The sequence below is a fragment of the Branchiostoma floridae genome, chromosome 4, assembly GCF_000003815.2.
Source record: "Branchiostoma floridae strain S238N-H82 chromosome 4, Bfl_VNyyK, whole genome shotgun sequence".
Lineage (NCBI taxonomy): Eukaryota > Metazoa > Chordata > Leptocardii > Amphioxiformes > Branchiostomatidae > Branchiostoma > Branchiostoma floridae.
In genome coordinates, this window is record NC_049982.1 from 19,151,637 (window position 1) to 19,164,447 (window position 12,811).

The 12,811-nt window shown below is 41.6% G+C and overlaps 1 protein-coding gene across 1 annotated transcript in view; it reads right to left on the minus strand.

Annotated features, from left to right (window-relative positions):
- The window catches only part of LOC118413444 (IgGFc-binding protein-like), a 59,404-nt gene that overhangs the window by 43,101 nt on the left and 3,492 nt on the right, over positions 1 to 12,811 (minus strand). The window contains exons 2-12 of the mRNA XM_035816826.1: positions 8,864 to 8,933; positions 8,462 to 8,554; positions 7,670 to 7,830; positions 7,347 to 7,458; positions 6,556 to 6,711; positions 6,025 to 6,146; positions 5,607 to 5,693; positions 5,128 to 5,264; positions 4,486 to 4,735; positions 4,241 to 4,367; positions 3,771 to 3,896 (exon numbers count right to left, since the gene is read on the minus strand). Coding sequence (XP_035672719.1) covers positions 3,771 to 3,896; positions 4,241 to 4,367; positions 4,486 to 4,735; positions 5,128 to 5,264; positions 5,607 to 5,693; positions 6,025 to 6,146; positions 6,556 to 6,711; positions 7,347 to 7,458; positions 7,670 to 7,830; positions 8,462 to 8,554; positions 8,864 to 8,894 — 1,402 coding nt within the window. The 5' untranslated portion in view covers positions 8,895 to 8,933. The remainder of the gene's footprint in view (positions 1 to 3,770; positions 3,897 to 4,240; positions 4,368 to 4,485; positions 4,736 to 5,127; positions 5,265 to 5,606; positions 5,694 to 6,024; positions 6,147 to 6,555; positions 6,712 to 7,346; positions 7,459 to 7,669; positions 7,831 to 8,461; positions 8,555 to 8,863; positions 8,934 to 12,811) is intronic.

Genomic DNA, 12,811 nt, shown 5'->3' on the forward strand with positions numbered 1-12,811 from the left:
CGTTCGACATTTACATGTCCTATTTGTAGAGAACCTGTGTCTCAGAGAGACCGACTAAACATGTTAAGTTAAAACTCGAAATGGCGGAACAGCCAAACATCGGGGAACCAACTACCCGACCGAGCCGTGTACTTGGCGATGTTTGAAATGATGATGTGGCGACTTCACGTAGCGTAGCAGCCGTGATGGTAACGTAACGATATGAGTAAACTTCAGATTTTGCAAAATAGGGCACCCAGACTTGTTCTAAATGCACGATATAATGACAACACTGATAACATGCACAAGAGGCTACAATTATCTGCACTCTCACTTTGAGTAACGGCAAGAAGACTAAATGCACGATATAATGACAACACTGATAACATGCACATGCAGGAGGCTACAATTATCTGCACTTTCACTCCTAGTAACGGCAAGGAGACTATTAACGACGATATAATGACACTGATAACATGCCGAGTACCTGGCGATGTTTCAATGATGACGTCGCGACTTAACGTGGCATGAAGAAGCGAAAAGGGATCCTCGGCTTCACGTTATAATCTCCTTGCAATATTATTAGATGAAATAAACTCTATAGAATTCAGAGCTGTCCTTTTGTTTTGTTTTGTGTTGGTCTGAAACGGCTTACGGGAGCCTGTAATGTTCCCATTTATGTAGATACATTAGTGCGAGCAGATATGTCACGCATGAGCTCACCTTCTTCTTTAACTAGCCCCACTCATCTTATATAAGCCCTAACAAACATCACTAGGTCCTGTTATTGTCAGTAATTGTGTCAGATAAATGTTTGGTAAATGACAAGTCAACTCTCAGAAACTCAGACTTTATTTCGTCACCCTCTACAAAAAATAGGAACCGTCGTGTCGTGGCCGTGGGCCGCCATTTTTGGTGATTTACACAGTAACGTACGTTAGAACTTCAACAATAAGCTCTGCACCGTCACGGGTTCAATTATGTTTATAAGGAGTTTAGGATACGCACTTGATATATATATGAAGATCTTATAATGTACCCTTTCGGCAAACCGCGAACTATGCCGCTAAAAACAAAGTCGAGAAAATTCTAAATATGTAATGCATGAGTCACCTTCTTTTTTGTTGGCCCAGGCCGCCATGGGTACGCACTTAACATTATATACATGTATATGAAGATCTTATAATGTACCCTTTCGGAAAACCGCGAACTATGCCGCTAAAAACAAAGTGGAGAAGATAACAATGGTGACAAGTACAGACAAGCGGCTATTCTAGTAATGATATGTACTGCTGAGAGCTACAATCTAAGCATATTGTATGGGTTTGACTTCTTTCTGGAAGCAGTGGAAGATGACCCACTTTTTCTGTAATGAGTGGGTTATGTGACGTTAACAGGGTTATAGTTTCGTTTCCGTCAGTAAACGTTTTGTGGGCTTTGCAGGCCTCTTCCAATAGCTCTTTACTCTCCTGGTCATTAGAGAGGCAGTTTGGAATAAAACGTATTTCGTCTTCCACCGGTTTTGAAATACAATACTTACAGATTCTTTCACCCACAGGTAGCTTTTTCCACCCCCTTTCTTAATTGCAAGGGGGTGGGCGCTTATTCTAAGTTTACACATTTGCCGATCTTACCTCATATTTCGAGTCAAGTAACATTAGATAATTTTCCATGGAATATCCCTTCTTTAGTTTCTTTGTAGACAGTCTATGAAAAAGTGTCAGGATATATACATCTACATCTCCCAGCCTTTTTCTTAACAATGTACATATATGCTTATTGTCTAACTGTGAATTCATAGAGTTCCATAGAAAAGAGTAATCGATATCGTTTAGAATTTCCCTTACGTCTTGTAACCAATTCTTACAGCTGTTCGTCGGTTTATATTGGTGACAGAGTAATAAAGCGTCTACTCAAGGTAGGGGATGTGTTGAAAAGTCCGACTGTTTGAGGCGTAGCCAAAACATGACGTATGGATATATCTAAGTCAATTGGGAACATCCCAAGCTCTGCTCTACTGCCTAATGTTACTTGTATTTCTATGTACGCCCAGAAGATTTTTTACAAAATCTGTTCTGTGTAATTTCTGCTGGGCAATTGTCAACTGAATTAGCTCTGCCCAAAATCTCACAACCATATGATATAAAAGGTTTGATACATGTACTAAATAGTTTAACCTGAGTCTTTGGAGACAGAGTTGAATGCATGAGGGGTTTGAGACTGAAAATGGCTTTTAAAAGATTTTTGCGAGGACAGCTCAATTTCAGACCATGTAGTAAAAGGGGAGATGACAGTGTACCTACCTAAGACTGTTGTTATGTACATATGCCCTTCATTTTGGCATGACAAGCTGATAATATGGCCTAAGGGTCAACTAACACATTGCAAGGTCTAACCTTTACACCCCAGGTTGCTCACGGGACTGACTGATCATAGGAATGTCTTGGCTCACGACTTTGCTGCTCCTATTAAATCTGCAAATTAGCCGTTAATTTGCATAACAAGCATCTCATTATGAACGTATTCACTTATGCTATTTTTCCTGCGCTGTGATTGGCTTATCCATGTGAGCTATCTATATAAGGCAAAAGCTGACTAATTACTGCGTAGTTGGACAGACTCATCCGCATAGCCTGGTAGCTCAGCGAAAGGTAAACTATGAGTAGAGAATATGGGAGGGTGACACGAGAGGAGTGATGTTTGGAATTGGTACAATTCTGAAATGCTTGCAAATATATTTGCTTTAAGTTTGTAAGATAACGAACGGATTTTATTAAGGCTGGTTTTAATGTATAGAAATGTGAATGGCGGCGCAATTCAGCTACTGCTGCTATGCCGTGCATCTGTAATAAAACTTGTCAAATTTGTCTAGACGAGGGTCGAACAATTTCAATCCTCCCCTCCCACCCAACATCCGTTTTAACAGAGGAAAATGCATTCGAATCATTTCGCCGCGCGACTCCAGGCACTACCCCATAGCTTCATATGGATGAGCCAATCGCTGCGCAGGAAGAATGGGTAACTATATCCACATGTAAAAAATCATGACGATCAGGCAACACGTTCATATTTCCCATTAATTATGCAAATAAACTCGCCATTTGCATAATTGATATCTATCGACATTTCTCTCTTTCCCAGCCACACATGTCACAGGTTTGAAAGTCCTATCATGGCCTGAGGTGGACTTATAAACTTTCCTCATTAATTATGCAAATGAGCTGCCGATTTGCATAATTAGCATCCCATCACGCTGGTCATCACTCACTCCATCTGCATACCAAAAATCATGACGATCCGTCAACACGTTTTCAAGCTATCCTCGTCCGAAGTTTGAAAGTAAGCCGGCGCCTGCACTTCCCAGAAAGCCGCTAGGTGGCCCAAACTCACAGCAATCACTCTCTGCCCCAAGGGCTCTCTACCACTCAAAAATCACGACCGCAGCATGTCCAGAACGCGAGATATCAAACATGGAGGTTCCGCTGCAGTACCTTAGCAAGCCGCTAGGGGGCCCATTATCGAACTCCCCCTTTGTTTTCCAAACCCCTACCCACCCACCAAATATCAGCTGCATCCGTCGAAGTCTTCTTGAGTTATGCTGTTCACAAACAGGGGGAAAACACACAACGCGAACCGAAAATATAACCTTAGCCATTCTGGCAAAGGTAATAAAAGAGCATACAATGGTGAACTGTGGTGTTATCTAATATGATACGGACTGTAATACCCATGTGATAGGTGGGGTGTACTGTTAACTAGCTATGTTACTAGTAGGAGGACTGTACTGTTACCTATATAAGTGGTGTAAGTGTTGGTCGGGGAGTCCACCGTGCCGAGAGTGTATCTGGAATCGTACTGCTCCGCAGGTGGGATGAGCATCATGAACGGGTCAGTCTGAACCCCGTCTGCCGCTTGGCCTGGAAAATAAAAGAAATTTAAGGTAGTTACCTTATCCACAATGTTTTGCAGAGATTGTGATACCAGATAGACGATGAGCTGCTGTGTTGTACAGTAGAAATAAGTTTGTTTAGCTTATACCTGTTTTCGTAGACAGGTAGACATTACAAGCATTCGTACAGGTATTTGTGCGACATTTCAGACTTTTATTTACATGAGCTTTTAGCTCATCACATACTATATGGAGACATTGCCGGTAATGAAAGCACGTGAAGTAACGTTATCATTTAGTAATGACCTTATGATAGAGGTGACGGAGATGATAATCATTGATGCTGATGTATCTCTATTGATTTCAACACACCTTTGTTGTACTGCACTACCAGAATTGGTTCAGAAGCACTGATGCTCAGATAGTCACTAGAGGAAGTCTCGATGTCAAAATACCGCCCCTCATTTAACGTTCGTGGGCTTTGTCCATGAACGTTGACCTGCAAGCGGACAAAGATAATGGGGAGGAGCAATGAATTACCTACATTGAATATCATCTGGCGTTGAAAGGTAGAAATATTCAAACAAACAAAGTCTACACCTATCGAAACGTCTTACTTCAGTTCCATCTACAGAGCTGATTATCCTGATGATATCGCCGCCAGTTCTCCCTGCGATGGGCATGGTGACAAACGTCTTTCCCCACGTGGTCACGGCTGTCATCTGCTCCACGATGTGATCGCACCAGCCAGTCCCGGCCGGGACGTTAGCGCACCTGTGTCCACTGAACACAGCTACAGGCTTGTTGGAGGTCACCTTGGAGCCAGTCAAATCACCCCAGTAACTCACAATCTGGGCTGCGTCAAACCTGTGGTAATAGAAGAGAGTTCAGCCACACTACTAATACTACTAAGGTATTTAGTTTCTAAGCCGACAGCTCTTGGCAATTTGGCGTGTTGAGAATGGGTTGTCGTTGCGTTAAATCAACCTGAGAATGACTACTCCAAAACCCATTGACCCTCATTGTAGTTCACCTTTTAATGATTTGAATCAGGTTGTTAAATTTACAAATCATAACGATGTGTCCTTGTGTTTATTGCTTAAGTCCGGTGGTGATTGGGTAAGTTTTACTGTGATTATGATCTTTCATATTCATGCACTAATGGGTCATTAAAATATTCATGCAATTTAGTGGATACATTTAAAACGAAGTAAGTCCTACTAGACTAGAACCAATGATCCAGCTATATAAGATCACACCTGTCCAAGTTGAAGGTGAGTCTGCTGGCACCATTGTATCGATTGTTGAAGCGCACGGGGGCTGTTGGGTTCACTGTCACCTCAGTACCGTCCTCGAGACCCACAACGCCTATCTCTGCGGGGATACTCCTGGTTCCCTGGAGGTGATCAATAGACATGTGGGGGTTGAATATATGATGGAAGATAACGTTTTCCAGGTCTACCGACTAGAGATAGGGCCGTTCTCTCGATGTCATTATGATATCTACATGTAGTATCATAGTGGTTAAGTGCTGATTTTGAATATTTACTTCACTTATAAATTAACTAACGTGGACTAAGCAAATAATTCTATTTTGTTTAACACGGATGCCTCTTATTTTCAATTTTTAAAGCTTAACTGATGTAACGGTAAACGCATTTCTGCCAATGCCAGGTACATTTTAAGACTGTAATAGCTAGCATGGTACAATTTGAAGGTACCAGGCGCAAGTACGTACCCCCCACGACGCGACGATGTACTCTGTACTCATGACATCTTCGGGCAGGCCAAGGAACCCATCTGTAGTGTAGTCTTCTTTGTTCACCTGTAACATAATCACCAATCTTTCACATTCAAAGCAAGTGCATGGTACATATTAGAAACGTCACTGTGAAGTTGATTTATTTCCAATACTCAAATCTGTAAGCTACATGTGGAGATCTTATCAAATTATCTTCTTTTCCTTTTCTTCAATTTTGTTTATCTTTATTGTATCGTTATAGATGATGTCAGTAACTGTAGATCAAAAGCAGGATAGACAATTGACTTTAACTATTTCCTTATAACATAACCTTTCTGTTTTGTGTTTTTTTATCTTAATTGATTACAATTTTTATTATGATAAATATGAATAATAAGCAATCATGTCAACTTACACCATACACCACAATATCGACGTCAGCTGTGATCTCAATTCCACGGTTACTAACGCCTCCTTCCGTCATTTTGATAGCGGCTGGCACCTGAAGCATCTGTATGTTGTTAGGTTGTATTGTCACTGGAGAAAAGAAATGAATGCAACAAACAAATGAGTAAATGGGTGGGTGGGTCCATCAATTAATCTATCAATTCATCAATGAAGCCTGACAGACACTGAAATGTTTCGTGCACTCCATTTCTGGTTTGTAACATTCTAAGATTTTTCTTCAAATGGGACGTAGGTTCTTCCTCTGAAACAGGTTGTCTTTCATTACATTTAATTGACAAACAAACAAACAAAGTTACAATTATTCATTCGTGTCAAACTGGCTCCAGCTTCTGATACAGAAATAGTCCAGTATCCAGCCGTATCATAGCTTCCTAGTCTCTTCTTTCCTCTACACAAGTAGCGTAGAGGACAGAACAGACTCGGGAGCTATAATACGGCTGGATATCAGGCTAGTACAGAAACCCCTGACGCTAACTACCTGTTTCTGTGTGGCTCACGTGCGGAGCGTTAACCGTGACGGTGGCGGGGTCGTCTCCGGCCGGGGCGATGAACAGTTCGGCAGGGCGGTTAGCCACAAAATTCTGGATAAATCCCAGCATGAACTTCTTGTAGATGTTGTCCGGAGGCCCCGTTTCTATTGACAATATTATAAACAGGAAACATGTAACACAGACAAGAAGAACAATAAATCAGCATAAACCTGAATATGAGACATGAAGATCAAGGATTGTTGCACTGGACACAGTTGTATTGTTGTAGACAACGTTGAAAGCGCCCATTACATTAGGCATCGATACCTTTAGCAGAAGTAGAGCTTGGAGTAAGTGAGTGAGTTAGTGAGTTAGTGAGTGAGTGGGTGAGTGTGTGTGTGAGTGAGTGAGTGAGTGAGTGAGTGAGTGCATGTGTGAGTGAGTGAGTGAGTGTGAGTGAGTGAGTGAGTGAGTGCATGTGTGAGTGAGTGAGTGAGTGTGTGAGTGAGTGAGTGAGTGAGTGAGTGAGTGAGTGAGTGAGTGAGTGAGTGAGTGAGTGAGTGAGTGAGTGAGTGAGTGAGTGAGTGAGTGAGTGAGAGAGAGAGAGAGAGAGAGGGAGATAGAACGACCGGGTGAGTGAGTGACCATTTTGAATCACAACATAATCAAGACTTGGAAGCAACAAGGAGAAGAATACTAATCATATAAAATATATTGAAGTATACAAAGGACAGACAGAGAGGATAAAGTTTAGGCAAGGCGAACGCCCATGGATAGCAGCGTCTGTAATGTTACGTACCTTCCAAACAGTTCCATCCCACGTCCAAGTACTTGAATGTTCCAACACAAGGATCTCCAAATACGCTATTGGAAGCATCCACCGAACATGAGGTTTGTCCGTCACATTGTTCCTGTCAAAGGATAAAAACATTCCTAACCTTCGATAATGAATCTGACAGGTTTCAAATTGAAGAGGATAACCGGCTTATCTGAAGCAAGCACTTGGAATAGTAAATACACTACTGGAAACGCACCCATGGTCTCTTTTTTTTAAGATTTAATACCCTAGCGTAAGATATGCGCGTATGCTAAATCAAGTACAGCAAAAGCCAGTGTACAGACCTGCATGATTGCCAAACTCCTTGCAGCGTCACAATGTATGGTTCGGACTGGCTGATTGTTGGCGCAGGTGGTCCAGTCAGAGCGGCCGTAGCTGGCACGGACGATTTTGATCCGACCACTACAGGTGATCTCCAGCGTTTGATGCTCGCATGTTTGAGATTCTAAATACAGACGCGGAAAAAAAGCACGTGCTGTCAAATATGTTAACAGTATGGATGTTATTGGCTTTGCATATGCAAATAGACAAGTTGAGAAAAAAGAACTCTCCTCCAATAAACATGTGGCATTGCAATGCCCAGTTGTTGATGTTATTCATCTCCGTGTCGCCGGACAACACACGCAATGGACGACTCTCTTATATAGTAATTCCTAACGACTTTGAATTTGGAACCAGACGCCTATGGCTTGTTCAAGGTCCTGATCTCGCTTGCTCTATCTTGATCTATGCGTTTACCAATCCTGGTAACAACCTTGGTAAAACCCGTTCAACAACTTGAAGTTTGGCTCACCCTCGCAAGGGGGCGAATAGCGCGCATACCATCCGATATGTAATACTAATTGAAATCTGCCGGCCGCTGCAGATAACGTCTCACACGTCAATCAACAAAATGCCCCCAGCCCAAATCATTTGTGGATAGAAGTTAGACATCAATGTAACCCAACCTTATACATACATGATATAGTTACGAAACGTTGCATGATAAACGTTTCTATCATTTCCATGGCATGATCAATTAACATGTCAGATATGAATATTTCTCATTCATCGTTATCTCAGAAACGCTGACATACCGTGGTCAGATTCAACTACAGTCCTGGAGCCGAAATTTTGAAATCCCATCGCATTTGGGTTTGCTCCGGCCTGCACAAGAACCCCGTACGTCCCTGGAGAGCAAAGTGGTTTCATTTACACATCTTTACAAATGAGATAATCGACAGATCAAATCAATGGGTCATCAAAACAATAAAATACCATCAAGTCCGTTTCCAAGTAATTGATACTATACTCGTAGGAGACTTTTTTTTCTTTTTGTGACATCCCTAATTTACATTAGTACTGGAACTTTCAATTAAGTCAATTAATGATAGCATACGTGTGGCGTTGACAACATAATGACCTGTTTACAACAAAGTGACTATTGTTGACTTTTCTGTAGCTATATGCTAAGTGCACGTCACGCTGTGATAACTCACCAAGAAGGACCACAAACAGAGTCGACTTCATCTCACTAGTTGTACCGCTCCGGTGGTGTCGTCTGACGGTCTGTGGGCATAGACACAGGTCATATCAACACAGAATCCGGGTATATAACCAAGGATGAAAGTTCCTTGATAGAACCGTATGATAACGCCTGTATGGAGGTCGAGTTACTCTCCAAGCAGAGGCTAGGCTCCGGCTGTTTCATCGGGCTTTCTATTTTAGCAAGATACAATACAAAATAAAAAGCCTGTTAAAATCGACTAATAAAACGTTAAAACAACAGCCGGAGCCTAACCTCTGCTTGGAGAGCAGGTCCGGTATTTTAGGGGATTGGGGCATTTCTTACTTAAATGTGGCATACCACAGTAAACCGCTTGAATTGGGGAGGTAAATCTGTGGCAGCAGCACAGAATAGGTCATGTTTTACTAACCTGATTAATTAACCAGATTAATTAGCCAGCATAGTTTGGTCATCACTTGTTTGTTTGTCACTGTCTATGACAAATGTATGTAGGGTATACGTAACTGAACTCATAATTCGTTAAAATAAACACATTTGACGTACGAATAACCTGCGGCCGGTATTCAATGCTTGTCTCAATATGGTCTCCAGAATTCGAAATTGCATTCTCGAAATGAGAACGACTGGTGATTGGTGATTTTGATGACTCATTTAGGTGCGATGTTCAATGACCCTAGTGACACGTTTCCACTACACAACGCGACAACGCCTCTGTGACATTTACCTTAACTATCGGAATGACCTTCAATGTGCCAGGTGCATTTTACATGTCACAGAGAGCTTGCACTGATAAAACGCCGAAATATAGCAGAATAGATTCGTGGCGCATACTTGAACTTAGATTCCAACTATTTATCCCAAATGTCGCTACACTATCCAAAAGATTTGTAGTAAACTTTAGATGTTGACATTTGTCATGATGCCAGTCATGTGTAAATCCTGTGGTTAGATTGATCATGAATTTCTGCACTTTTGTATGTAACTTGTAAGAGAAAAGGACATTCTTGTCTAATCGTAACAAAATAGACGTGAATAGCTACAAAATAAAGAGACGATGAATTGCTCATACACACAAAAAAGTGAAATTTTACGTCACTGTACATCCGACATATTTAGAAAATATTCTGATTCTATACGTACATGTAGTTGACTGTTAGAAACACTGCAAAATCGTAACAAATAAACCTTTGACTGACACTAAACTTAACTCTAGACATGTGTTCGTTCCGAACAGGTGATGTGTGATTGATGACCAAGTATCAATCTTCAAATCAACTTCCAACCAAAAAGGTCAAAGAAGGCTACTGCGTATACGTGCGTAGCTGTTTTGCCCTGGGCACCGCAAGCTTTCATATTGTTCTGTTGGGTGTGTCAAAATGGTAAAGGTCTGGAGAGTACGTGCGCAGTGATTGAGCGACCATTATCACATATTTGCGTTTTTGTTATGTATTTGTAATGTGTGAAGTTGTGATGATGATGTTACATATCTAGAACTGAACAAGCAGTTTGGATCGACTGAGTGGTCCGGATGTCAAAGTGACATTCCTGGCGCTTGGTGATGTTTATGGAATTAGAACGACGTTCCATCTAAAGGTAGTGGAACTTCGAAACTCACAATCATAAAAAAGGGCTTTTACAATCGTTGGATTCTAGAACTTTCCAGAATTTTTAAAAAGTCAATGTGTGTGAGACTTGTCCTCACAATATGCTTTCGCAGATTGTCTGTGTTACAAAACAAGTCAAGTGGAAATTTCCTGATTTCACGGATCATGGGCACATTGTTACCCACGTATCATATGCAATACCACTGCTTAACACAAACTACCGGTCGGGAATGTTACTTTGATGCAAGTCTAATAGTATGCTAACAGAAAATCCTCAAATCTTACTCGTTCTTTTCTTTAGGTAATGCGTTGTTGATGATACATAATCATTGACTTCCTCTTTTGATAAATAATGATACACTTTTATTGAAATGTCCCTAATAAGCCACTTTAGGAAACAAAGTTACAATACTATAGATTACACGGTTGGCAGGAACATTTTGTACCTGTGATTTCTCAATCTCGTAGCATTGTCATGATCAGTCGGTACTTTTCCACCACAAAGGTCAGCTCTATCCACGCCAGAAATGTTAACGAGAATGGCCTTCACTGCCTAGTATGACCCTAGGTCAGACCGCTAAGAACGTGGGAAAGGTACATTTTGTTCAATAACGAAAATATTTATGCTCACAACGCGCGTACAGAATGGACAAATACTACATAGCTAGAGGGTTAGCTGTGTAATACTTTTTCGACACCCTTTGGCTAAGAGGAAAGCAGGTTTTTCAACGCTATGCGCATCAAATATCCAATGTCTTCTAAATGCGAAATGGTTTACCGTGCGTGGCATGTCCCCACATGACGCTTTGCTATGATCAATGAGCTTTTATATCAGATATATAAAAGCTCCTTGCTATGATGCAAACCCTACCAATGAGTGGCGAAACTTGAATCCATGAAGCTGTCGTCTCATTGTCAGAAGGTTGCCGGATTTCAAAGCGCTAGAGTATCAAACCTGTTTCCGCCTGAACGGCGTCGAAAAATGTACATTACTGTATGTACATTGTACGGTGTTCAGTGCAAACATCGGTAGATTCCTATAAGTCACACAATGTCACACAATTAAGTAGTGCTATTTCACGAAAATGTCTTGACATGTAGTATAAAATTGGCTTCGTTAAAAGAAAGATTTAATTCATAGGTTTTTATTTCCAGTTAGTTAAATTTTGTATGGAATAGATACTATGGAACTGCACTTCAGATGCGGTTAGCCACCCGGATGTCAAACTTTTCCACCCTATTACAAGTTGCATGACGAACACTTGAGACTATTATGCAAGTGCAACAGAAGGAACGGACGAAATGGAGTACGATTTGCCTAACAACTCTTTGTATGTAAGGACTTGTATCAAAGGGATGATGTTAAATATACAAGGGCGTGATTATTGTCAAATCAGCTCAACACATCAGCAATGTGTTCTCCCTGCCAGTATTGGTTGCTCAAACCCACAAACTAATAAGTTATTTCTAATTGTAAAATCAATTGTAGACTCAATATTGTACAGAACACGTTTAGCCGAGAGTAACAGTGGAAAGACGCCGTAAGGACAGCTACCTGGCTGCCAGAATCTAACGAATCTTCTTTTTTTGTTGTTGATATATCTAACCATAAATCTGAGCTTGGAATATTCTAGGGTCGAGCTTGTAGACCTCGTTTTGTACAGACCACTTTTTGTCCCATGGATTCGGCTGAGCGACAGTAGAAGGACACTGTAAGGACAGCTAGCTATTGACACGGAGCGAGTTAGCTGCTACAATCTAAGACTGTCTGTAAGTACGTAAGTCCAAGTGAGCCTTTGAGATACATTTCCGCTAGACGTACGGCGATCGCACTTCGTTCTGACCGCGACCTACATAGGATATATGTTACCTTCACTTTCACACCAGGTATATCATACAAAATGTAAACGTGTGACAGAGAAGATAACAAATCAAAAGTGTAAAAAGATTTCGTATCTTTTCTATACAATTCGTTGAGCGATCTGTCAAGTTTTATGTCACGGGCAGAGAGAGAGCGGTGAGAGCGCCGTTCAAGTGCACCCCGACCAATCGAATGGGGACATCCCTCGCGAATGTGCACACTCCTCTAGAAAATAGGACACTCCTCGACTTTCAAGGGGGCGCTCCTCTTGGAAAGGGGATGTTTCTCCCTCAATTAGGGGACGCTCCTCCGGAAATGGTATGGTCATCGGGCATAGGGGACGTCCCTCCAACACCCCCGCCGGCCCGTGGAATCGGCCGCTAACCCGACAAATCCCTTTCTAGTTCATCTAAATCACAACATCCAAAACTTTACCCCCGTCAGTGCTCTCGAC